Source organism: Aegilops tauschii, chromosome 5 (assembly GCF_002575655.3).
Source record: "Aegilops tauschii subsp. strangulata cultivar AL8/78 chromosome 5, Aet v6.0, whole genome shotgun sequence".
Taxonomy (NCBI): Eukaryota; Viridiplantae; Streptophyta; class Magnoliopsida; order Poales; family Poaceae; genus Aegilops; species Aegilops tauschii.
In genome coordinates, this window is record NC_053039.3 from 435,500,585 (window position 1) to 435,524,482 (window position 23,898).

At 43.6% G+C, this 23,898-nt stretch overlaps 2 protein-coding genes across 2 annotated transcripts; one reads left to right on the forward strand and one right to left on the reverse strand.

Annotated features, from left to right (window-relative positions):
- Positions 1-791: 791 nt before the first annotated feature.
- On the forward strand, positions 792-3,708 carry LOC109749133 (probable serine/threonine-protein kinase WNK9). Its single transcript, XM_020308120.3, has 7 exons — positions 792-1,073; positions 1,188-1,225; positions 1,651-1,881; positions 2,125-2,345; positions 2,515-2,672; positions 2,764-3,067; positions 3,145-3,708. The coding sequence occupies exons 1-7, from the start codon at positions 984-986 to the stop codon at positions 3,417-3,419; spliced, it is 1,317 nt and encodes a 438-aa protein (XP_020163709.1). The 5' UTR covers positions 792-983; the 3' UTR covers positions 3,420-3,708.
- A 449-nt stretch (positions 3,709-4,157) lies between these two features.
- LOC109749132 (lon protease homolog 2, peroxisomal) lies at positions 4,158-14,869 on the reverse strand. Its single transcript, XM_020308119.4, has 17 exons — positions 14,608-14,869; positions 13,785-13,894; positions 13,575-13,686; positions 12,125-12,294; positions 11,712-11,803; positions 11,215-11,394; positions 10,996-11,079; positions 10,645-10,772; positions 10,361-10,562; positions 10,070-10,276; positions 9,514-9,644; positions 8,949-9,162; positions 5,893-6,186; positions 5,603-5,797; positions 5,120-5,365; positions 4,908-5,009; positions 4,158-4,654 (listed from the first exon to the last, which is right to left on the reverse strand). The coding sequence occupies exons 1-17, from the start codon at positions 14,715-14,717 to the stop codon at positions 4,571-4,573; spliced, it is 2,661 nt and encodes an 886-aa protein (XP_020163708.1). The 5' UTR covers positions 14,718-14,869; the 3' UTR covers positions 4,158-4,570.
- Positions 14,870-23,898: the final 9,029 nt, after the last annotated feature.

Below are 23,898 nucleotides of genomic sequence, written 5' to 3' on the forward strand. Positions count from 1 at the left end.
CAAGCAGCTCTGCCGCCCGTTGGTTGCAGCTCCGCCGAACAACAGCCGTAGCACGCGTTGCAGCCTGTTGCAGCTCTGTCAACACGACGGTTCGTAGCACGGGTCGCGTTGGTTGCAGCTCCCCTAATGACAACGGTTGTAGCATAGATCGCCGCTGGTTGCAGCTCCGCCAAAACGATGGTTGTAGCATGGGTCGTCGCTAGTTGCAGCTCCCCTAATGACGACAGTTGTAGCATGGATCCCCGCTAGTTGCAGCTCCGCCAAAACGATGGTTGTAGCAGGGGTCGCCGCCGGTTGCAGCTACCCTAACGGCGATCGTACACAATGTTCATAGCACGGGCCGTCGCCGGTTCCAGCTTGCGCCATCGGTTGCAGCTCCACCAACGACGATCGCAGCATTCGCGGTGCCAGTTTCCAGCATGCACATACTGCGGTCGCAACATTCCCGACGTCAGTTCCAGCACGGGGTCGCAGCGTGCGATACCCCTCCTTGCCTCCTCGTTGCCGTCGTCGTAGCATGACGGCCGCAGCACAGTGGCCATGGCCGGAGCACGGGCAGCGCGAGCACCCCTCGCAGCAAAGCCGGCGGGCCCCCTAGTAGTCAAGGTTCTGTCCCTCCGGATAAGGAAGGAAAGAATCGGTTGGGTGGGCCCGCGAGGCACACGCGGCGCGCGCGCAGATGGACCGATCACGCGTGAGATCGGCCTGCCGATCAGAAACATTAGCCCTAGAATCCCGAGCTCCCGGCCGTTTCAGATCCTGATTCAACGAGTTTCCCCCAACGACCTCCACGCCCCTCGATCCGTCCGGAACCCGCCGCACCCCCCCTCGATCCCCGTCCAAGCCCAGATCCGACGGCCAGGGAGCCCTGGCTTCCGCAGCGAACCCCTCCCATAAATTCCGCCGCCCGGAGGCAGGCCAAAGCTGGGAAGCAGTTGTTGAGGCTCGAAACTCCAGCGATTCGGCTCGGCAGATAGGAGGGGATGGATCCCGTGGAGGCGGAGGAGCAGCAGACGGAGCCGCCGGACGACGAGGCCTACGCCGAGGCCGATCCCACCGGCCGCTTCATCCGGGTACGTACCCCTTGTCCTCGTCGAGTGCTGCCGTTTTTACTTGCTTGGTAACTCTGTTCCTTGGATGTCTAATTCTTGTTTTGTTTCTTGTTTGGTCGATTGCTGCGCGTGCAGTACGATGAGATCTTGGGATCGGGTGCCGTCAAAACAGTGTATGCATCCTTCGATCGCTCGTCTCATCTGCTGTTTTTTTTTTTTTTTGCTCGTCTAGATCTTGATTTCGCGTTCGATTCTGGTGGTTAGATAAGATCATGTATGAAGCGCGATATTTAACAATGTTTCATCACCGTGATATAAACTGACCAAATTCCTGCTTTTATTTCGGTTAAACCTCGGCAAATCCATGGCAAACATAGTAGTACGCTCTAATCTCGCCAATCTGTTCACATTGCTGCATTACTATTTACTAGTGTGTCTACCCTACACCAAATGCCAACCTATATATAGCCTAAGCAACTTAAGTTCTTGTTTATTTGTAACTTTACATATTTCGGTCCTGTTTTCTGTCTGGAATTTATCCATGTCCGCGTAAGACTGATATTCATCGTGTGTTCCTCAATGGTTATCCTGCCAATAGCTACAAGGCCTTCGATAAGCTGGAGGGCGATGAGGTCGCATGGTGCCAAACACGGATTGATGATTCTGTCATGGGTTGCTCAGAGAAGATGGCACAACTGAATACGGAGATCCGTCTGTTGAAGACGCTGAGGCACAAGAACATTCAGAAGTTGTTTGCCTCATGGATTGATGAGGACAAGAAGACAGTTAACATCATCACAGAGCTCTGCACATCCGGCAGTTTGAGGCAGTATGTACCTTTTCTTTAGCTCTACCAGTCCATCTCGTCCGTAATACTTTGCCTGATTCTGTTATGAATTACCGTTTCCGTTTATAAGTTGATGTACTTTATTGAATTGGTGTCATTTTAACCAACCATGCTGGAGTCTGCTGTTGCTTGGAGAAAGTTTGAAATTTAACCACACATAGAGTTCACTCTTATCGCCCTTTCATTCAGAACATTCTGATCATTGAAATTTGGAATGATAACCAGGTTCCGTAAGAAGCACAATAAAGTCGGTATGAAGGCTATGAGAGGATGGGCAATACAGATATTGACAGGGCTGGAATACCTTCACAGTCAGAAGCCAGCGATTATTCATAGGGATTTAAAGTGTGACAATATATTCATAAACGGTCATGATGGACAAGTGAAGATTGGTGACTTTGGTCTGGCGACATTTTTGCATCAACGGAAAACCAGAAGTATCAAAGGTGTGTGACATTGTGTTTTTCTAACAGCTACAGATGTGAAATATATACATATATTCTGTTTACTGTAGATTACTCTTAAGGATACGACTCACTCACAGCATACTTTGTTTTACGAAATAGCATTTTTAGGAAGGCTTGTACTAACAAGATTTATGTCATCAAAATGCAGGCACATTAGAGTTTATGGCACCAGAACTCTTCACCGGGAATTACAATGAGTTGGTGGATATATATTCATTTGGGATGTGCATGCTTGAAATGGTGACATGTGAATATCCATACAGTGAATGCGAAGGCAAGCCATGGATATACAAGAAAATTTCTGAAGTAAGTGCTTTGGGGTCCACAAAGTACCCATCCCCTTTGAAGATTATCTATCAAACAACAACTGATTTTCGTCCAATGTTTTTTTATATAGGGTATAAAACCAGCTGTGCTTTCCAAGGTTGAAGATGCAGAAGTAAGAGGTTTCATAGAAATCTGTTTGGCTCCCGCAGCTGAAAGACTGTGTGCAAGTGAGCTCTTGAAGAACTGTTTCCTCCAGAAAGACAAGCCTATCCCAATCCCAGCGCCTCCTATTTCAGTCTCCCTGGTCTTGAGTGTGACTAAAGATGGGCGGCAGTCTGCCAATTTCATGCTATGGAAGGGTGAATTCTCACTGAAAGGCGATATGCATGTCACCGACCATGTTAATTTATCGCTAAGATTTCCTGATCCCAGTGGTAAGTAGAGCACCCAAGAAACCTCTTTTCAACAAACTTAATACTTCATCCTACACTGACACGTCAAATTGTTTCAGGTTGTTTTAAGAATGCCGAGTTCCCGTTCGATGTGGACCAAGATACCAGCCTTTCTGTGGCTCTGGAAATGGTAGACACTTTTGGATTGCCGCAAGGGAACATGCAGATCATAGCGCAGCTGATTGAGGTGTTCTTGCTCATCCTGATCCCTGAATGGGTGCCCTGCGTCGCTGTTGGACGGGTGGTTGTGGTTCCTGAGAGTGCAAACAGCCACAGCTACATCTCCAAAAGAATCATGAACTGCAGGCAGCTCAGATTGGCCGTCCTAGGATAGCTCTGCTTTCCCCAAGCTAGTGTATCTTCAGGTTTTTTGTTTAGTCAGATGAATTTGGCCTTGCTTCAGCCTCTGGTGTGGCTCATATTACAGCGCCCACTCGATGTGCTGCTAGACACGGCATTTTTCGTTGATGTTGATGAAAGTTAGCGCAGATATACTAGATTCATTGATTGAGAGCAATCAGTTGGAAGTAGTTCGAATCCCTTTTCTTCTTTAAATTGTTGTGTTCAATCCAATTTGAATGCAAAAAAATTCCTGGTTTCCAGTTGGAAGTCATGAACTTGAATCTGCATTGCGTGCTCAGCCTCTGGTTGTATTCTTGTCACTCATTTTGTCACCATGTCTCTCTCAGAAGTTTAAATCGTGTTAAACGAGGGAAGATAGATAACAATTTGCTATCACTAACATCCAGCTTCAAATATAGAGAACCGAAAACCAAAAAGTTTATCACCATCAACATAGAATCAAATAAAACTATCTATACCAAAGGAGATCAAACATTCTTCCACCCAGAAAATCCAACCATGAAGTGAGTTTACGGGTCAAAAGTACCTCCGTTCACAAATATAAGATGTTCCCTCCGATCTACTGTATATTAATTGACACAGCAGACAACGTTTTTACATTCTAGAGACCGTGTCAATTAATATGGATCCGAGGGAGTAACTTTATTCTGAATCAGATGTATATGGACACGTTTCAGTGTGTTTGTTCACTCTTTATATACGACAATTACTTGTGCTATCAACACTCCTTTTTTTATGATACTGCAACATTCAATTCTCCCTGGCTGAAATAGGTTACATATACACCCAAACCGACAACAACAGGTGGACCTCCTTGCTACCATACCAAACCGAGCATAGATAGATGAGCATCCCTCTATAAATACAATCACAAAGACCAGAGTAGATCTCCCTGCCGCTTTTGTGGATAGCAAGTATCCATATACACATTCCGCATATTAGCTTAACTGAGTTGGACGAGGGATGCTGGCGTCATGAGATTTCACTCCGATGGAGCAATTGCTCGCCTACGCTCGACGCTCATTTGTAGATATCAGGGCGGTGAATAGCGACGAATCTTCAAAACAGGTACATGGCCACCGAGGAAATACCACATCAGGCGCCAATTGAGATTTGCCCGTGCTATAGACTGGAGTGTAGCCTCAAAGGGAATCCATTCTCAAAAGCATGGCCAAGTACTTCCTCAATGCGCTTCACGAGCAGAATCTATCAGCAGCAAAGCAAATACAAGTCAGTAACAAACATTTTTTACGGGCAAATTGCATCCAGAGGAGAGAAACAATTGTGACATACTATCAATCAACTTTTAGCTCAATTTCTAGAGCTGTTGATGAGTTTTTTAATGCTGAATAATTTGTGTAGCACTAGTAGCTGAGAGCATATCCTCAACAACCACGCTAAATAAAGTACACTAGCAGGTCCAGCAAATCTAAGCAACTAACAGTAAGCAACGACATACCTCAATGCCAGCGAGGATCGGAGCTGGAATCTCAGCCAAGTCCTTCAAGTTTCTTTCTGGTAATATTACTCTCTTGATGCCATATCGATGTGCAGCAAGCACCTGAATCCAGAGAAAGAAGTTAAGTATAGTACAAGAGCACAACATGGTAAATGGTTCAACCTTTCCATCTTTCCAGAGCAACCAAGAAACACAGATGCATAATATAGTACCTTATCCTTAACACCACCAACTGGCAACACTAGGCCCCTAAGAGTCATCTCTCCGGTCATTGCGGTGTCTGCTCTGACTTTCCGGTTACTAAACAATGACACTAGTGATGTTACCAATGTGACTCCTGCAGAAGGACCATCCTTCGGCACAGCACCAGCAGGAAAATGTATGTGAATATCACGGCTCTCCAATATGTTAATATCAGAAGTAGGTGACAGATTGAGGTCAGCAGATCTTGCTCTCACCTGTAAAAATCAACCATTGATGTCTAAGTTAAAATCAACAGAACATCACTCAACTCGATATGTAGCAACGCACAGCGAAGCATAGTGGAGTTGATGATGCATAATTCCAACTAAGCAAATACACTGCTGGACCTATAATAATAATTTAGAACGCCTTCAACTGGCAATGGGAGGTCATGCCAACACTAGTAAGATATGACACCATGCAAAGGAGATAGGTGAGAAGAAGATGCGTACCCATGTCAGAGCTAACTGTGCTGATTCCTTAATTACATCACCAAGTTGTCCTGTCAGATGCAAGTCACCCTTACCCGCCATGGCCGTAGCCTCTACAAACTGAACTTCCCCACCAAAAGAAGTCCAGACAAGCCCAACTGACACTCCTGGGGATGACACCCGATCCGCAGCCTCTCTGTCATCAAATCTAGGAGGCTGCAGCACGACGCAATGTACCATTGTAAGATACAACAACATAAACATAAGACAGTGTAGCTTATCATTTTAGAAACTGAAACTTTGATGCATACCCCAAGCACTTTTTCTAGCATAGCCTCATCAACAATCATAGGCGATGGGTTTTCATATGTATTTGATATGTCCTGGCCCATAGGAATAACTTCCATTTCAACTTCACCACCATCGGCGAGCCTTGAGTCCAGTAGAGTTGTAGTTATTGGCTGCATTTCCTTGCCAAGTCTAAGCGTACTATCTAGCTCTGCAACCTTGACAGCAGCTGCACGAGCCAATGCAGCTAGGTTTCTTTCAAGATTACGCACACCAGCTTCCCGTGTGTATCTCTCGATGATAAGTTTGACTACAGCCTGGACAGATGAATGGAACAAAGTAAACATGGATTAATCACGAGCTCCAATAAATACTCAAACAAAAGAAAAGATGACAAATAAATGATGAGGATTAAAAGCAGTCCACTGTAACTTGTAAGAACTGTTGTAAGCCAATGAATCAAATGCTATTCGGTGCAACACAAACAGTTGAAGACTGCAGACACATTGGGGTGAACCTTTGTTCACAGCGCGATAAGTATTAGGAAAGACCAGACCCGGCTTTAATCGGACTAGTACATTAAAGCACAGGCAAGTCTACTAATCTGGCTTCACCAGGCTGAACCCTGCCCTCCAAAAAAATCAAAAATTAATTTTACTACTACTAATCTGGTCCAGCCCGTTAGCCTTCTACTGACCATGTCCACAAGCCCACACACAATGTTCTATGCACGAACAGCCAGGCGATGCTATACGATGCTGGCTCACTTGCGCCTGGCCATAAGCACGCTGAGTCGCCAAAGCGATTCATTTGCTAAGAAACTAGTAAGATGCCCGTGCAAACGCTCGGAACACTGAAATGCATTGATCCGGGAGTTGTTTATTTGACAAAGTATGTGGGGGTAATCTCATCTGTAACAAATATCAATAGGTTTCTTCGGATATTATTTCTTCTCTAGAGCTCACAAGCATCCGAGTGAATAGTAAATGTAGGCAAAATAGATTAAAAAAATCTTTTGCAAACAAAAGCGTTCAAGTGTTCAACCTGCATCCAAAACTTTTGAAGAAATAACACTTATTGTGCTTTGCAAAAAATGATCTTTAAGAATTATTTTTTGGGTATCGATTTTGTTTATTTTTTCTAGACCACCATGAATGTAACTCAGGATGATTTGGAAGGGGGCAGAGGAGATGGCGAGGAGGAGCGGGTCGTGGTGGTGGTCGGCAATGCAGCCTGAGAGAAGGGATGAGAGGAGTTGGGGGCAGACGGGCGCCGAAAGCAGCGACCTCTCCAAATCCTTCTTATTTTTTCCTGAGATGGCTAGATGAGGTGAGAGGGAGAGATGGCTGAACGTGAGAGGCAGGGGGATATCTACAAACGAGGAGTGGAGTACGGGGGTCTTTTTGCAAAACTGACATAGTTTGTCTCAGATGCGTTGGATGTAAATCGAACGGTTGTAAATGAAGGATGGCAGGCACACCATCATCACCAACTCAGCTTTTTATAGGAGTAGAGATACTTGTGAGTTTGTAAAAATAAAACCAGACAGCCAGCTGCTACTACTACACCACTAGCATATCACGCGTGCGGGTATTTTCTTTAATATTTATTTTAGCTTTGTGAATCTAACTAAAAGGGAGAGTAAACAGTTCGCTTGTCACAACATAAATGTTCACGTGCATATAAAAATGTCCATGTAATTTTCAAGTTAGGAGAACAAAAAATTATAAACGCATGATTTTTTTTAAGAAAAAGTGTTTATGGAAAAGCGACATATGGCAATTACACCCACAAACCACAGCCATGCCAGCAACCACGTGCCGCCGCTAACCTAGCAGCAAGCAACAGCTAGTGGTGGCGGTCGTTGGTTGGATTGGGGATTAGGGAGCAAGCGAGCAGCCGAGTTGAGTGGGGTCTGCAGGAGCCCGCTGCCTGCTAGCAATAGGGGGCGGGGGCGCACCAAAAGGAGGAGCCACAATTTGAGCGACTGAATAGTTGAAGTGGGTGCATTGGCAAAGTATTTTTTTCAAATCCTCAAACTAATTTGCTAAGCCGATAACACTAATATCTACTTGTCCATTGTAATTACTACTCCCTCCGTTCCAAAATAGATGACTCAACTTTGTACTAACTTTATACAAAGTTGAGTCATCTATTTTGGAACGGAGGGAGTAGTTATGGGTTATTAATTGATTTTGTGTCCAGTGCAACTTTGTAGATTTGCAGAAGTGAAGAGAAATAACATGACTATACACAATTTTTATGCAGGTAGTTCAAGCACTCCTCAAGATTTTGATATTTTTAAAATCCAAGAAATACAATTGTGCCCAGTACTAATCTGGGAAAGTTCAAGCTGATTTGCACTACATGATTAGGAGATAATGGCTTCTCGTTAAATAGATCCAAATTTTGTTTTAGTAAAGCATTTAGTTTAATCACATTAACTTTGAGCCTACCCTCCACTTTTTTCCTAGATTCACCACTGCATTAAAGGGTAGTTAGACCTTTTCGCTTATACGTATGAGTTATTCATATGAGTAAACTCAACTAACAAGGAAGCTAGTTATTCATATCTTCACTTGTCAATAAACTCTGCCCAAGTGGCACCCTCATAAGCTGTGCATGTGCTATGGTGACAAGCATCAGGAAGTAGTTTTAAGTTTCCATTTTTTTATCTATGGAGCCCAAAATCCTACTGGTATCACATCTTCTCGTTGTTAGAAAAAAGACAGCACAGATCAATTACACACACTGTAGTTTCGTTGGTGCATTTATTACCACAATAGAATAGCATAAGTACACTGCACTTGCCATTATATAACTGAATTTAATGTGTTTATTTTTTCCATTAAAAACTTCATTTTGTGTGCCAAGGAGGGAAATCACCATTCACTAGCCTAAATATCTTCTTGCTTCAGAGAGAACTGAAAGTAACATAGCAAAAGCATTCAACAGGATCATTTCTTTTTACTCTTCTAACAGATATTTGTGAGCAATTCACACCTTTCTTGTCATGGGCTATACAAATAAAATAGTTAACAGAAAAGGAATGCAGCAGAAGACAGTCCTTGTGCCATACCTCAGGAATCTGAAGATATGCGGAGCTCAAACCATGCTGTTCCAATACCCTTGGTAGGAGATGTTTCATGGCTATTTTCAGCTTTTCTTCAGGCGTGTAGCCTGGTAACTCAATGACTTCCATCCTATCTAACAGGGCAGGGGGGATAGGTTGCATCCTGTTGGCAGTTGCAACAAATACAACCTTCGACAGGTCAAATGGAACATTCAAATAGCTGGTAAAATATGTGTTAAGGAATTTTAAACATATAAAATAAAGATAGTAGATCAGATAGCATAGTCTATTTTCCAACATATTCTGTGATGTGCGTCAGAGTTGTAAAGTAACCCAAAAACATAGCCTCTTAGAAAGAGCAGGGGAATAAAAGAGGTTGCCAATATGTGCCTAATCCCAATACTCATAGTGATGGCAGTAGAAGGTACTCAGAAGTGATAACACTGAATAGCCAATATGTGCCTAATCCCAATAAACATCTTTTTAGAGAAGGACTGATTCTCAATTTCACTAAGAAACTAACCAGCTAATCATAAGATGCACTTGTTACACAAATAAAATGAAAGGATACTGGTCATTGAATGTTTTGTTCTGCTCAGGGTCAAGTACTTCTAGCAGTGCTGATGCTGGATCCCCACGTACATCAGAACCAGTCTTGTCAATTTCGTCAAGGAGCATCACTGGGTTGTTGACAGATACCCTCTGCATTTCAACAATATATCAGCATGATTTAATCTGGTAGTAGCACAACTCTTTTCTTGCAGCATTCAAAGAAAAGAAAAAACCGCAAAAAGGTCATTAGGCTCAGCTTTATAGAAAGCTAAAATAAGCAGCACGATGGGGTTGCCAGCTTATTGGGGAATTCAAAATCATATCGGTGATAGGTATACGATGAGTAGATTCATTCAATGGAAAGCAACTTGGAGTTAACAGCAGAAATTTGCTGTACTGACTGGACACCCAAAAATATCTTGTGATGGCTGTTACGCTATTAATCCAAGACTAACTAGATTATAAGAGCAAATAGGGTAGATTATACTTTATAGTAAAGGATACATTAACACATATAGCAAATTTGGTCCTCCAATGTTAGATAATTCTAAAATGAGAAATAGAATGGGATTAACCTTTAGTCCATCAATGAGGCGCCCTGGCATGCTTCCAATGTATGTTCTTCGATGGCCCCTAATATCAGCCTCATCCTTTACACCACCAAGAGAGATTCTTATGAACTTCCTATTTAGGGCCTTTGCTATGGATGTAGCCAAAGATGTCTTTCCAACACCAGGTGGCCCCACAAAACACAGCACTGGACCTCTGGCATCCGGTTTGAGCTGCAAGCAGATTAATGCATCTCCATGAGATAGAATAATTAGGATAGGCACATAAAAAGATCATGTAGAAGTCAAGTTACCAACCTTACGGACAGCCAAATACTCAATAATCCTTTGCTTAACTTTGGTCAGCCCGTAATGATCACGATCAAGACTCTCCTTTGCAGCTCTAAGGTCAAGTTCCCTTTCTTCACTTACTTTTTGCCAAGGAAGGTCCGCAATAAGTTCCAAATAAGCTCGAGAGCTACTATATCCAGGTTGCTGAGGTTGCATCTTCCTCAAACGCCTGCAATCAAAGACTAGCTGGATAAAAAGACCTCTTGTAACACATGTAAGCATGTTAAAAAAGATATGAATATGATAGTTACCTCAACTCCCTTTGGGCATGCTTCCAAATATTAGCTGGCATTCCTGCATTCTGCATCTTCCTTTCCAATGCAGCAATGTCATCTTCATCATCATCATTATCACCAAGTTCGTCTTTGATAGCCCTCATCTGCAAAACTGGGAGGGTCATCATCACATTGGAAATAGAACTTTATGCTGCACAAAAAGACCATGGGTACCAAACTTGCCCAACTCAACCAGGACAATATCCTCTATAAGAAAAGGATCGTTTCCATCTTATATATCTTTATAGATATCTAGAAATACACATGCTGGAATGTGATTTCAGTTTCAGTTGATCAAACATTGAAAATATGGAGAGAAAAACAAACCTGCTGGCGCAGCAGAAATTCTTTTTGGGATTTTGATAGCTGCCCCTCCACCTTCTGTGTTATTTTCTCCGCTACAAGAATTGACTGTCCATTGCAGAGAATAAACTTAAGATAACTATCAAATGAATAGATCACACAGAAAGCAAACTTACTAAAGCACAAGGAACCTTAACACAAGTTATAGCTAATTCACAAATCATAGAGTTTCTTGATCATCACCTGCAGGTGCCTGTCTACAAGTTCTGTTGCCTTGGAAAGTCTCACTTTCAAGTCAACTGAATCCAGCATAGCAAGCTGCTCCTCAAAGCTTATTTCAAAGCTAGCAACAAAAATATCAGCTAGCCTGTATACAGGAACTGTCTCAAGTAGCACCTTAGTCCTACCAACCGTCTTCTGCTTCTGCGAAAATAACAGAAAAATATTAAGCCAAAACTCACTGATAAGTAGGGTTTTGGCCTTTTAGGGTACCCAGACCAAGTGATAATTTCAGCAAACAAAAGATAACCATTAATGATCATGAAAAGGTGCCTTCTACGGTTTTGATAGGAAGTCAGGAAATCTTTGCTTGCGTCATTACTACTAGATTCGTGATCTTCAAAATTTAGCAATCTTCAGTTATCCCCATTAGATCTCCCTATTACTCGGTGCAATCATAAGAAACCAAACCTTGAAATTTAACGGTAAAAGGGTCATCAAGTTCTCCTTGAATTTCTTACCTGCTCTAAGACGGAAATTAGTTCCATGGCAGTTGCTTTAAATTGCCTCGAAAGAGCAATTAGATCTGGGTCTTGCTCTGCCTGCTCCAACTCTAGGAAACCAAAGACACAATAGTAATGTAAGCCCAAAAATGTAAATATATCTAACAAAGTTTAAAACGCAAAGCAGCTACATAACCACATAGGTTTTGCACTACACAACATCTTTTAGATTCTTCATGAGTTAATAAAGAATGTCACGAGAAGAAAATTATACTATGCTAACAAACCATCAACATCATCAGGCCAGAGACAGCAGATTGACAGATTCAGAAAAAAGGTGATACAGACAGCGGTGACCAGCCTTTGATGATGATTGTGTATGAAATGGTGAGAAAATGTACACACATTTTTTCTTTAAAAAAAGGCCTTACCAGTCTTTGTCATGTCAAGTCGTGAAACACGGGCAACATGATACGATCCTCTTGCATTGAGTTCTTCAACACTGAACCTACATAAGCCTTCGAGAACAACAATGTATGTAACCCTTCCACTTGGTTTCTCCACCCCTCTTGAAAGGTGCAGAGCTCTAGCAGCAACTCCCCTGTACATGGAAGGAGTGAACGTGAAGACAAATTTGGATTGAAAGAATGCATAAGGGAAACAGGAACACCACAAATGTAAGATGTATCTACTACACTTCTAACATACGAAAATATGATTTATGTGCTACATTTCATATTTCATCAGTTTGTGTAATTATAGAGATCCAACACATCCTAGGGTTATAGCCAAACCATTTCTAGACATAGTGAGTTCAGAAATAAAATAAACTGAAAACATAACTGGCACATGCAATGCGTGCAACGACTGGAAAACTGAATGGAGGGTGGAAAGTTGTACCACAAAAAACTGAAGTATCTTATTTCAGATGATTAATATTTAGAGAACAAGTAGATCACATGGAAGATATGTGAAGCGCCAACAAGATAGCAAACAGCTAAAGGAAAGTTATCCGGGAGCTTGAAGCAACAAAAGGTTAACTTATAGGGGACTGCTACGCGTCGGCCGGCGGATCTTTTTAAAAGATCCGCCGCCTTACGAGTCGTTGGATTTGACCCAATCTAGCGCTGAACATTTTTCTCTACTTTGCAACAGACACCTTGTTACAGAAACATTTGCAACAGAGATTGTGTTGGGGATTTTTTGCAACATAGGTTATGTTGCGGGATTTTTTTGCAACAAAGTTCTTGTTGCAGAACTTTTTTGGCAGAAATCTTGTTGCAGAATTTTTTTAAGAGAGATGGCGTTGCAAAAGCTTGTCTAAGTTGCCGCCCTCGTTCGTCGTCGTGGTTTGCAACACCCCTGCTGTTGCAAGAAAAGGTAAGGGGCACGTGCTTGGTAGGCAAAATCACAAACGTGTGCAAGCGTGCGTGAGGACGTGTGGATAAAGGGTGATCCAACGGCTGCGTGAGTGACGGAACTCTCCGCGCGATCAGCCAGCAGAGTGTTAGCATTTTCCTAACTTATAAGTACGAATATCTGTATTTAAAGTGCACCCTCCTGCCGAAGAAGATTTGGTTGCTATCAACCTATATTGGCATTGTTACTTTATCCAATCTCACCGCAGGATAATGCATTGTCGCACTACCAGTAGCCACACAAGGCATAGGCAGTAAAGATAAACCAATGCTTACATTATTTGTCAAATGTTCATAGAATGAAATATTGTATGCCATGGTTATATTTGCGAACAGCTCACTCCATGTCAAAGCTCCTATCATGTTTGAAGCAGGCACTAGTTGTCATATTTGAAGGCTTTTTATCTTCGGAACTTGGTTCACGGGTAAAATACATATGTGATTAGCAAACGGTGATACCTACCGGCTGTGCCAGTGAATGGGCTCCTTCCCACTCTTTGCATCCTGTTTGGTCGACTCTCCCCCAGAACCACCAGGCGACCTGCGGCCTCCTTCACCTGAATCACTGCCCACGCCTACAAGAGCAAGAGCAATTCCAGTAAGAAAATGCAGGTCTACAATGTCTACAAAGTGGCTCCTCTAACTGAACAAGGAGCTGCAATCTCTATCTCACCAGGCGACAGGATGGAACCAACAGCCGCAGCCTCGGAGTCCCGCACCGGAAGCACTCCGATCAGACCCTTGTCCTCCCTCTGCCAGAGCTCCTGCTCCACCAGCTTTACACTGCAGGCCAAAACAACCACATTGATTTAGTCAAAACCCACACCAAAAGGGCATAATATTCCCCTCCCAGCAAGTCAACACACGCCAACATGCCACGCCTACAACAAGGGAAAACAAATCCAGTAACCCCCCGTGACAAAACCGCACCTAGAAGATTCGAACACTGAACGACTGGTGGGTAAGTGGAGGCTGAATTGGTCAGCCATAAAAGTAGGCAACAAGCTGAAAAATCCACCTCTGGACCGACGAGAGCATCAAAATGCACCGAGAACTTTTAAATTTCCACATCAAAGGTGATGGTCACCAGGGTAAAAGCTGATTAATCATTGATACCGGTGGAGACACACGGATTAGTACTACACAGGAATACTCTGGGGCAGAAGAAAAGGGGGCAGAAATTCTACTTGAACCACACAGGTTACAGTTATGGAACAACAAAAATTGCTCAGGAACAGAAGAAAAAGGCCTCTAGAATCCGGAGGTGGGTAGCTCGCTGACGCGCTACCAAATCCGGCTGATCGCTCCGGCGGAGAAAACCTAAGCACGGCGAATCAATCCCCTCGCCCCAGCCCTCCTATACCTTACAGCGCACGCACCAAAATTAGGCCCCGAAACCCCCAAGCCCGAGCTCTGGAAGGGCAGCGGAAACCAATCGGCGCACGCCGGAATCGCTCCCCGCCCCGCCCCGCCCGGCCCACCCACCACTGACTGACCTGCTGGGGTTGGTGCATCGGATCCGCACGATGGCGCCCGGGAGGAGCACCTTGTTGCGGAACGGCAGTATGGCGAGCCGGCCCGGCAGCTCCACCGGCGCGTCCGCCATGGCCGCCGCGCGCGCGCGAGAGAGAGAGAGAGAGCAGTGGTGTGCTGTGTACGGCTGGCGGGCGGAACAGGAATTCGGGTGGAGGAATAGATAGAAGAGAACAAATTGAGAGAGGTGGGAGACGACGGGGATATTTATGTGTGTGTAGGAGAGGCGAGGGGCGCACGAGTCAATGATGGGCTGCTGGTGCGGGGGCGCGGGCCCGCCTGCACGTCCCGTGGGGCCCGGGCGTCGGCGACGGGCGGGCGGGGCGTGTGGACGTGGCGGTCCCGTGGAGATAAGGCTGGTTGGCGCCGCCGGACCCGGTGCGTGGCCGGCCCGGACACGTGGGCTCGGGGCTCGGACGGACGGCCGGCCGGCGTGCGCTGCGGTTCGGACCGCCGTGGCGGCCGGGACACGGCCGGCCGGGTTCGGCGATGGACGGTGCGGATACAGGCTTTCGGGGCGTGTCTTGTTAAAAAAAAGAAACTGCTTTCGGTGTGCTTGGAGCACGTGATGGATGTTGGTTCATTGCCTTTGCGGCCCCTTTGCTGCCACGTGAGGGCGAGGCGGCCCCATGACTTGCGATCGTACGGTTGGATCAGCGCGTGTGTGTGGCTTCAGTTGCGTGTGACGCAGAGGGACACTCAGGTTGGAGTGTATAGCTAAATCTTTGGGAGTTCTATAGCAAAGTATTTTCTAAGCATTTTGAGAATACTGCAGTTTTTGAGATTACCATACTTTTATTTACAATGAGTTGTTTGATTGCCGCTAAAACTGTTGTTTTAATATTATAGTATTCGACAAACTGCAGTTTTTTCTCTGTATAATAAAAAGAACCCCAGACTTGTTTTAAAAAAAAACAGAGAAGGCGAAAAGAAGGGTTGGCGCCGTTATCCTTCCACACTCTGCTCAACAACTCGCTACTTGCTCTGGCCTCGTTCCCACGCCGCCGCCGCCGCCCTGTCGTCTTTGGAGAAATTGATACGGGGCTAACCCGGTGTAGGCCGATCTTTCACGATTGGAGTGGGATCACTCGAAGAACACGAAGAACACGGGGAAAGAACGGAGAGAAATCACAAGGGAAAACACTCAAGAACAAGTTCAATCACACATCCACTAGACAATCAAACACACAAGATCACAAGGTACATGAACAACAAAGGAAAAGATACAAGGTAGAGTTCATCTCCGCGAGGAGGTCTTGAAGGGGGGTCCTCCCGTGAGGGGGTCTTGATGATATCCCGCGGGATCTTCTCCTAGATGGAGGTCTTGGCCTCCAATGGAGTAGTAGTCTCTCTCTCTCTCTCACGAGAAGAGGTAGGTAGGAGCAAAGCTCACGTATAAATGACCTATCACTTTGCTAACCCTAGAAAGGATGAGGGAGAGGTCTATTTATAGTCTAAGCCACGAAGGGGTAAGTGGGAGAGGGATACAAGGCCAAAGGCCCGGCTGCGCACAGGCAGTGTCGGACGTCCGGTCGCTCGCGGACGTCCGCAGGGCTTCGGACTTCCGACGTTTCTTCTCGGGACAGGTGGCACCGGTCGTCCGGTCGGCTTCGGTCGTCCGGAGGCTGGAGGTGGTCGGACGTCCGGTGTTTGACGGTCGTCCGGGCGCTGTAGACTTGGTCGGCTGCTGGTCGAGTGTGCGTCGGACGTCCGGTGGACGTCGGTCGTCCGGGCGCTGTAGAGTGTCGGACGTCCGGTGGCTTCCGGTCATCCGGTCGCTGTAAACTCCGCAGCTCCTTCTTCTTCCGTCTTCGCTTCCACGCTTCCCTCGCGGATGGTGTAGTTGTACACTTGCGCTCGCACTCCTCCTCGTCGTCTGTAGCGTTCTGACAATACCCATGCATGCACACGAGAGGAATGTCAAGTAGTATACCATCCTCGAAGGGGTCAAGTGAGCACGTGTAAAGGAGATGATTCACCTTTGTGTATGTGAAGTAGATGTGGCACGTGTCACTTGCCAAACGGACTCTTGACATGGTGATGTCCATAGGTGCTACCTCTTGAGCACTGTGTTGGTTTTCCCTTGAAAAGGAAAGGGTGCACTACTAGGGAAAAGCCTAGCAGCAGCGCAGGTTTTAGGCATGTCAGTAGCGCGGGCAGGGGCGCTACTGGTACGGCGCTACAGCTAAAGGTTAGCAGTAGCGTGCGCTAACCCACGCTACTGCTATATCGATTTAGTAGTAGCGCTTTCTCCGAAGAGCGCTACTGGTAATTACTAGTAGCGCTTCTCGCTGCCCGCGCTACTACTATTGTTTCGTATTTTATTTCTTTTTTATTTCATGTTGTATTCATACACCTTTATATAAGTTTTCATACAACAGGAATTTAGACATTGTTTTTACATCATAATGACTTATTACATTACGGGGTGAAAGAACCGTCGACTAGTTTCAAGTGGATGGACATCCACTTGAAACTAATCCGCGGTTCTTTCACCCAATGATATAATAAATATCATCATCATCATATCATTAACAACTTATCATCATAATACATCATTGTCATATAACACCTCCTCATGATCATCGTTTTCATCAATGAGACATCACATAGCAAATTGGTCACTAGTCATAATCACAACTACTCCTCATCATCAACTCTAACACATTGTACCACATAATAAACATATTGTACCTCATAGGACCTACTACATTCTCTTAGGACCTACTATATTCTCTAAGATAAAATAGCAAAAAATAAGATAGTCCCTGACTCTCCATTATGGAGAATGGAGATTATCCTGTCTCCAATTCTTGCCTTTCGCTTAATGTTGCTTCCAAGAACCTCCTTACGAATGTCCAAACATTTTTTCCATTCTTTGATTAGCATGTGTTCACCGGTTTTAGAAATCCAATATGCACAGGTGAGATCCGTAGGATGACCTGGCTGTATGTTCAGAACTTCAAGGCGACCATTCTGATACATCAGATAAGGCACACAATCCATCGGGATTTTCTGTTGAAAAACATAGTAATAACTTCGTAGTTAGCTATGATGTACTAGTTTTAGAAGTATGCAAAAGATGCACGGATGTCGTAATAGTAAAAGATCTTACCAGGGTATCTCCATAAAAGTTACCGTGGTTCAACACGTGCACTAGTGGCACATATTCACCATAATTTGGAGGAGTTCGATAATAGGTATTGTAATTCTCAAGTTGAGTACAAAATGCGATCAGATGATTTTTCTCCTTATAAGTTAATTCGGAGCCATCGGTGTAGTGGGTTTTGTCTACCATCTTCCGCACATTCTTTGAAGAATGAAAATAAGTTGTCAATGGAAATAAGTTATCAACTATTTTGAAATAAACAATATAAATTAGTTAATAACTATGTTTGAGAAACTCACATAGCGGTAGAATCGGAAGCGTATCAACAAGAACCCAAATGTCCATATTGTCTTGCTCGATGTCAGGATCACCAAGATCCATGGTGACAATCATACCCTCATAGAAACCATACATTTTGCAAAGTGCTTCCCAATTTTGGCAACCAAAATGGGTTACGCTCTGAGAATTGTACAAATTTACTTAAAAATCAATATCGTGATGGGTCCTTATGTGTATTTTCTTTGTTTCAAAATTTTCATGGTCTTCAAAACCCATCCTCTCCAAGACATAGCGTCTTGCATGGCATGGGATAAGCTAGTCGAATTGTAAAAGATGAAAATTAGACGTTGAAATAGTTGAAGTCGTGCTTAATTACAAAAAAACACTTGTCGTCGTTGCGTACCGTTTCAACATCGAAGGTCTCCTCGAGCTTAATGCTGAAGCGCCGATCTTCGTTCAGGTGAGGGCACCTGTCGCACAGACCTCGATCGTCGTGGCACCAGCTACACTCCCCCGGGAGACTTTCGTCGTCCGAGTGCAACATTTCCTACGTTCATAATTCAAAGATTAAACTTGTACAATTAAATATATGTACTAAAAAACCTAAATTAGATCATTATTTTTCGAGAAAATCCAGGCCACTCGATATTTCCTACATATTCTAGCACAAGTCATGCCAGAATTCACGGAAAAATCCGGCATGACCTTTGCTAAAAAAGGACATATCGAGCGCCTGAAATTTGCTGGAATGGAAATTAATCAACACTCCGGCAAAACATAGGCCACTCTGGCAAAAAATAACAACAAATATGACATGTTCAACTAGTTCTATTAATTCAACCAGTTCTTACTAAATATAAATTATTATAAATAGAAAAAACTAGTTCTTTCTAAAAATAAAGTAGTTCAACTAGTTAAATTAATTTTCTTACTAAAAACACATTAGTTCTATTAATTCAACTAGTTCAACTAGTTAATTAATTTACTTACTAAACTAGTTCAACTAAAACTAAACTAGTTCAACTAGTTTATTAATTTACTTACTAAACTAGTTCAACTAAAACTAAACTAGTTCAATTAATACCATCAGTACTACTAATTAACATATACTACTACTAAAAAACATTATTTATGAACCCTAAATTAACATCTACTACTACTAAAAAACACCTACTAACTAAGCAGAGAGAGAGGGGTGGGGAAGGAGTGGGGGGCTTACAGAGAGGGGAGAAACGGTGGCGGGGAGGTGCTCGGCGACGGAGAGGTAGGGGCGGCAAGGGCGGGCTCGGGATCGGGAGGCGGCGGTCCTGGGCGGGCTCGGGCGGCGGCGGTGAGGTCGAGGGTGGCGGCGGTGAGGTCGAGGGCGGTGACGGTGAGGTCGAGAGCGCGGCGGGCGACGGCGGTGAGGTTGAGGGCGGCCTTGGGCGGCGGCGCTCAGGGCAGGCTCGGGCTCGGGCGGCGGCGACAGAGGAGTAGGGGAACAGGGGGAAATGAGGACTTAGCAAAATTTTGAGCCTGCGGGTGGTTAATTAAGTCGAACTAGCAGTAGCGCAAGTAGCGCACTTTAGGAAATGCGCTATAGCTATAGCGCGTTTTAGAGAAAAACGCTACTGCTAAGTCTAAACACGCATCAAAAATATACATTGGTCATCATTGATCTTTTTGTGTAGAATCTAAATAGTCAACATGAATCCTCACAGTACCTGTATAGGTACTGGTGAAGATTCATATTGCAGCCACAAATCCTACACATATAGTTCAATGAAGACCAAGTGCTCGAGATAGTTTGAGAAGTAACATATTTAAGGTGGTAAACACCTTGTTCGCTTAGCAGTATGGGACTAAACTTAATTAGGTGCAATACTTAGCAGCAACGAGTTTTGAAGAAAAATGCTGCTACTAAGTACTTTAGCAGTAGCGCGTCCAGGGAAGGGCGCTACTACTATATCTAGCCTGGAGGCAACGCCGTGGCAATTATAGTAGTAACGTTTGTTTCACCTAGAGCGCTACTGCTACATGGTTATTAGTAGCGCGGTTTCCTCAAGCTCGCTACTGCTAATTACCAGTAGCGTTTGTTTTTAAACCGCGCTGCTGCTAAGATTATGTGTATAAGGTTTTCCCTAGTAGTGGTGATGCAGTAAAGTAGCGTAAGTATTTCCCTCAGTTTTTGAGAACCAAGGTATCAATCCAGTAGGAGACCACGCTCAAGTCTCACGTACCTACACAAACAAATAAGAAACTTGCAACCAACGCGATAAAGGGGTTGTCAATCCCTTCACGGCCACTTGCAAAAGTGAGATCTGATAGAGATGATAAGATAAAATTTTTGGTATTTTTATGATAAAGACTAAAAGTAAAGAAAGCAAAATAAACGGTAATAGAAATAACGGTAGATTAATATGATAGAGAATAGACCTAGGGGCCATAGGCTTCACTAGTGGCTTCTCTCAAGAGCATAAGTATTACGGTTGGTAAACAAACTACTGTCGAGCAATTGATAGAATTGAGCATAGTTATGAGAATATCTAGGTGTGATCATGTATATAGGCATCACGTCCGTGACAACTAGACCGACTCCTGCCTACATCTACTACTATTACTCACACATCGACCGCTATCCAGCATACATCTAGAGTATTAAGTTCATAAGAACGGAGTAACGCTTTAAGCAAGATGACATGATGTAGAGGGATAAACTCATGCAAACCCCATCTTTTTATCCTCGATGGCAACACTACAATACGTGTCGTTTCCCCTACTGTCACTGGGATCGAGCACCGCAAGATTGAACCCAAAGCTAAGCACTTCTCCCATTGCAAGAAAGATCAATCTAGTAGGCCAAACCAAACTAATGATTCAAAGATTTGATAACCAATCATACATAAAAGAATTCAGAGGAGATTCAAATATTGTTCATAGATAATCTTGATCATAAACCCACAATTCATCGGATCTCGACAAACACACCGCAAAAGAAGATTACATCGAATAGATCTCCAAGAGAATCGAGGAGAACTTTGTATTGAGATCAAAAGAGAGAGAAGAAGCCATCTAGCTAATAACTATGGACCCGAAGGTCTGAGGTAAACTACTCACACATCATCGGAGAGGCTATGGTGTTGAGGTAGAAGCCCTCCGTGATCAATGCCCCGAAGGCCCCAAAATGGGATCTCACGGGTACAGAAGGTTGCGGCGGTGGAAATAGGGTTTTGGCTCCTCCCCTGATGTTTTCGGGGTACGTAGGTATATATAGGAGGAAGAAGTAGGTCGGTGGAGCCACGAGGGGCCCACGAGGGTGGAGGGCGCGCCCAGGGGGTAGGCACGCCCCCTGCCTCGTGGGCTCCTTGTTGATTGCTTGACGTCCACTGCAAGTCCTCTGGATCACGTTTGTTCAGAAAATCACGTTCCCGAAGGTTTCATTCCGTTTGGACTCCGTTTGATATTCCTTTCCTTCGAAACACTGAAATAGGCAAAAAAAAACAGCAATTTGGGCTGGGCCTCCGGTTAATAGGTTAGTCCCAAAAATAATATAAAAGTGTATAATAAAGCCCATTGAACATCCAAAACGGATAATATAATAGCATGGAACAATAAAAAATTATAGATACGCTGGAGACGTATCAAGCATCCCCAGGCTTAATTGTTGCTCGTCCTCGAGTAGGTAAATGATAAAAACAAATTTTTTGATGTGGAATGCTTCTTAGCATAATTTTCAATGTAATTCTTTTTATTGTGGCATGAATATTTAGATCCAAAAGATTCAAGATAAAACTTTAATGTTGACATAAAAACAATAATACTTCAAACATGCTAACCACGCAATTATGTCTTATCAAAATAACATAGCCAAAGAAAGCTCATCCCTACAAAATCATATAGTTAGGCCATGCTTCAATTTCGTCACACAAAACGTTCTCATCATGCATAACCCCGATGACAAGCCGAGCAATTGGTTCATACTTTTTAACACGCTTCATCCTTTTCAACCCTTACGCAATACATGAGCGCAAGCCATGGATATATGACTATGGGTGGAATAAAGTATAATGATGGGGGTTATGTGAGAAGACAAAAAGGTAGAAAGTCTCACACCGACGCGGCTAATCAATAGGCTATGGAGATGCCCATCAATTGATGTCAATGAGAGGAGTAGGGATTGCCATGCAACGGATGCACTAGAGCTATAAATATATGAAAGCTCAACAAAAGAAACTAAGTGGGTGTGCATCCAACTTGCTTGCTCACGAAGACCTAGGGCATTTTGAGGAAGCCCATCACTGGAATATACAAGCCAAGTTCTATAATGAAAAATTCCCACTAGTATATGAAAGTGACAACATAGGAGACTCTCTATCATGAAGATCACGGTGCTACTTTGAAGCACAAGTGTGGAAAAAGGATAGTAACATTGTCCCTTCTCTCTTTTTCTTTCATTTTTTTCTCTTTTTTTTCTTTTTTTTGTTGGGCCTTCTCTTTTTCTTTGGCCTCTTTTTTTTAGTCCGGAATCTCATCCCGACTTGTGGGGGAATCATAGTCTCCATCATCCTTTCCTCACATGGGACAATGCTAATAATGATGATCATCACACTTTTATTACTTACAACTCAAGAATTACAACTCAATACTAAGAACAAAATATGACTCTATGTGAATGCCTCCGGCGGTGTACCGGGATATGCAATGAATCAAGAGTGACATGTATAAAAATTTATGAAAGGTGGCTTTGCCACAAATACGATGTCAACTACATGATCATGCAAAGCAATATGACAATGATGGAGCGTGTCATAATAAACGAAACGGTGGTAAGTTGCATGGCAATATATCTCGGAATGGCTATGAAAATGCCATGATAGGTAGGTATGGTGGCTGTTTTGAGGAAGATATAAGGAGGTTTATGTGTGATAGAGCGTATCATATCGCGGGGTTTGGATGCACCGGCGAAGTTTGCACCAACTCTCAAGGCAAGAAAGGGCAATGCACGGTACCGTAGAGGCTAGAAAATTGTGGAAGGTTGAGAGTGCGTATAATCCATGGACTCACATTAGTCATAAAGAACTCATATACTTATTGCAAAAGTTTATTAGCCCTCGAAGCAAAGTACTACTACGCATGCCCCTAGAGGGATAGATTGGTAGGAAAAGACCATCGCTCGTCCCCGACCGCCACTCATAAGGAAAGCAATAAAGAACACCTTATGTGTCAAAATTTTCACACAACTTTTACCATACGTGCATGCTACGGGACTTGCCAACCTTAACACAAGTATTTCTCAATTTCACAATTACTCAACTAGCACACTCTAATATTACCACCTTTATATCTCAAAACACTTATCAAGTATCAAACTTCTCATGATATTCAATGAACTCAATATGGAACTTTTTATTATGCTCATCTTGGATGCCTATCACATTCGGATTAATTTCACAATTAAAGCAAATTACCATGCTATTTAAGACTCTCAAAATAATATAAGTGAAGCATGAGAGGTCAGTAATTTCTATAAAATAAAAACCACCATCATGCTCTAAAAGATATAAGTGAAGCACTAGAGCAAAAACTATATAGCTCAAAAGATATAAGTGAAGCACATAGAGTATTCTAACAAATTCCGAATCATGTGTGTCTCTCTCAAAAGGTGTGTACAGCAAGGATGATTGTGGTAAACTAAAAAGCAAAGACTCTAATCATACAAGAAGCTCCAAGCAAAACACATATCATGTGGTGAATAAAAATATAGCCCCAAGTAAAGTTACCGATAGACGAAGACGAAAGAGGGGATGCCTTCCAGGGCATCCCCAAGCTTAGGCTCTTGCCAATCCTTGTTCCATAATCCATCAAATCTTTACCCAAAACTTGAAAA

Bases quoted from the DNA above. Each gene is read 5' to 3' on its own strand.
- LOC109749133 (XM_020308120.3), top strand. From the start codon at position 984: ATGGATCCCGTGGAGGCGGAGGAGCAGCAGACGGAGCCGCCGGACGAC. The intron at 1,226-1,650 runs GTATGCATCCTT...TCCTGCCAATAG, and splicing joins TCGGGTGCCGTCAAAACAGT to CTACAAGGCCTTCGATAAGC. The intron at 2,346-2,514 runs GTGTGTGACATT...ATCAAAATGCAG, and splicing joins GAAAACCAGAAGTATCAAAG to GCACATTAGAGTTTATGGCA.
- LOC109749132 (XM_020308119.4), bottom strand. From the start codon at position 14,717: ATGGCGGACGCGCCGGTGGAGCTGCCGGGCCGGCTCGCCATACTGCCG. The intron at 11,395-11,711 runs GTAAGAAATTCA...TTATTTTCGCAG, and splicing joins TAATTTCCGTCTTAGAGCAG to AAGCAGAAGACGGTTGGTAG. The intron at 11,080-11,214 runs GTGATGATCAAG...TGCAATGGACAG, and splicing joins TTGTAGACAGGCACCTGCAG to TCAATTCTTGTAGCGGAGAA.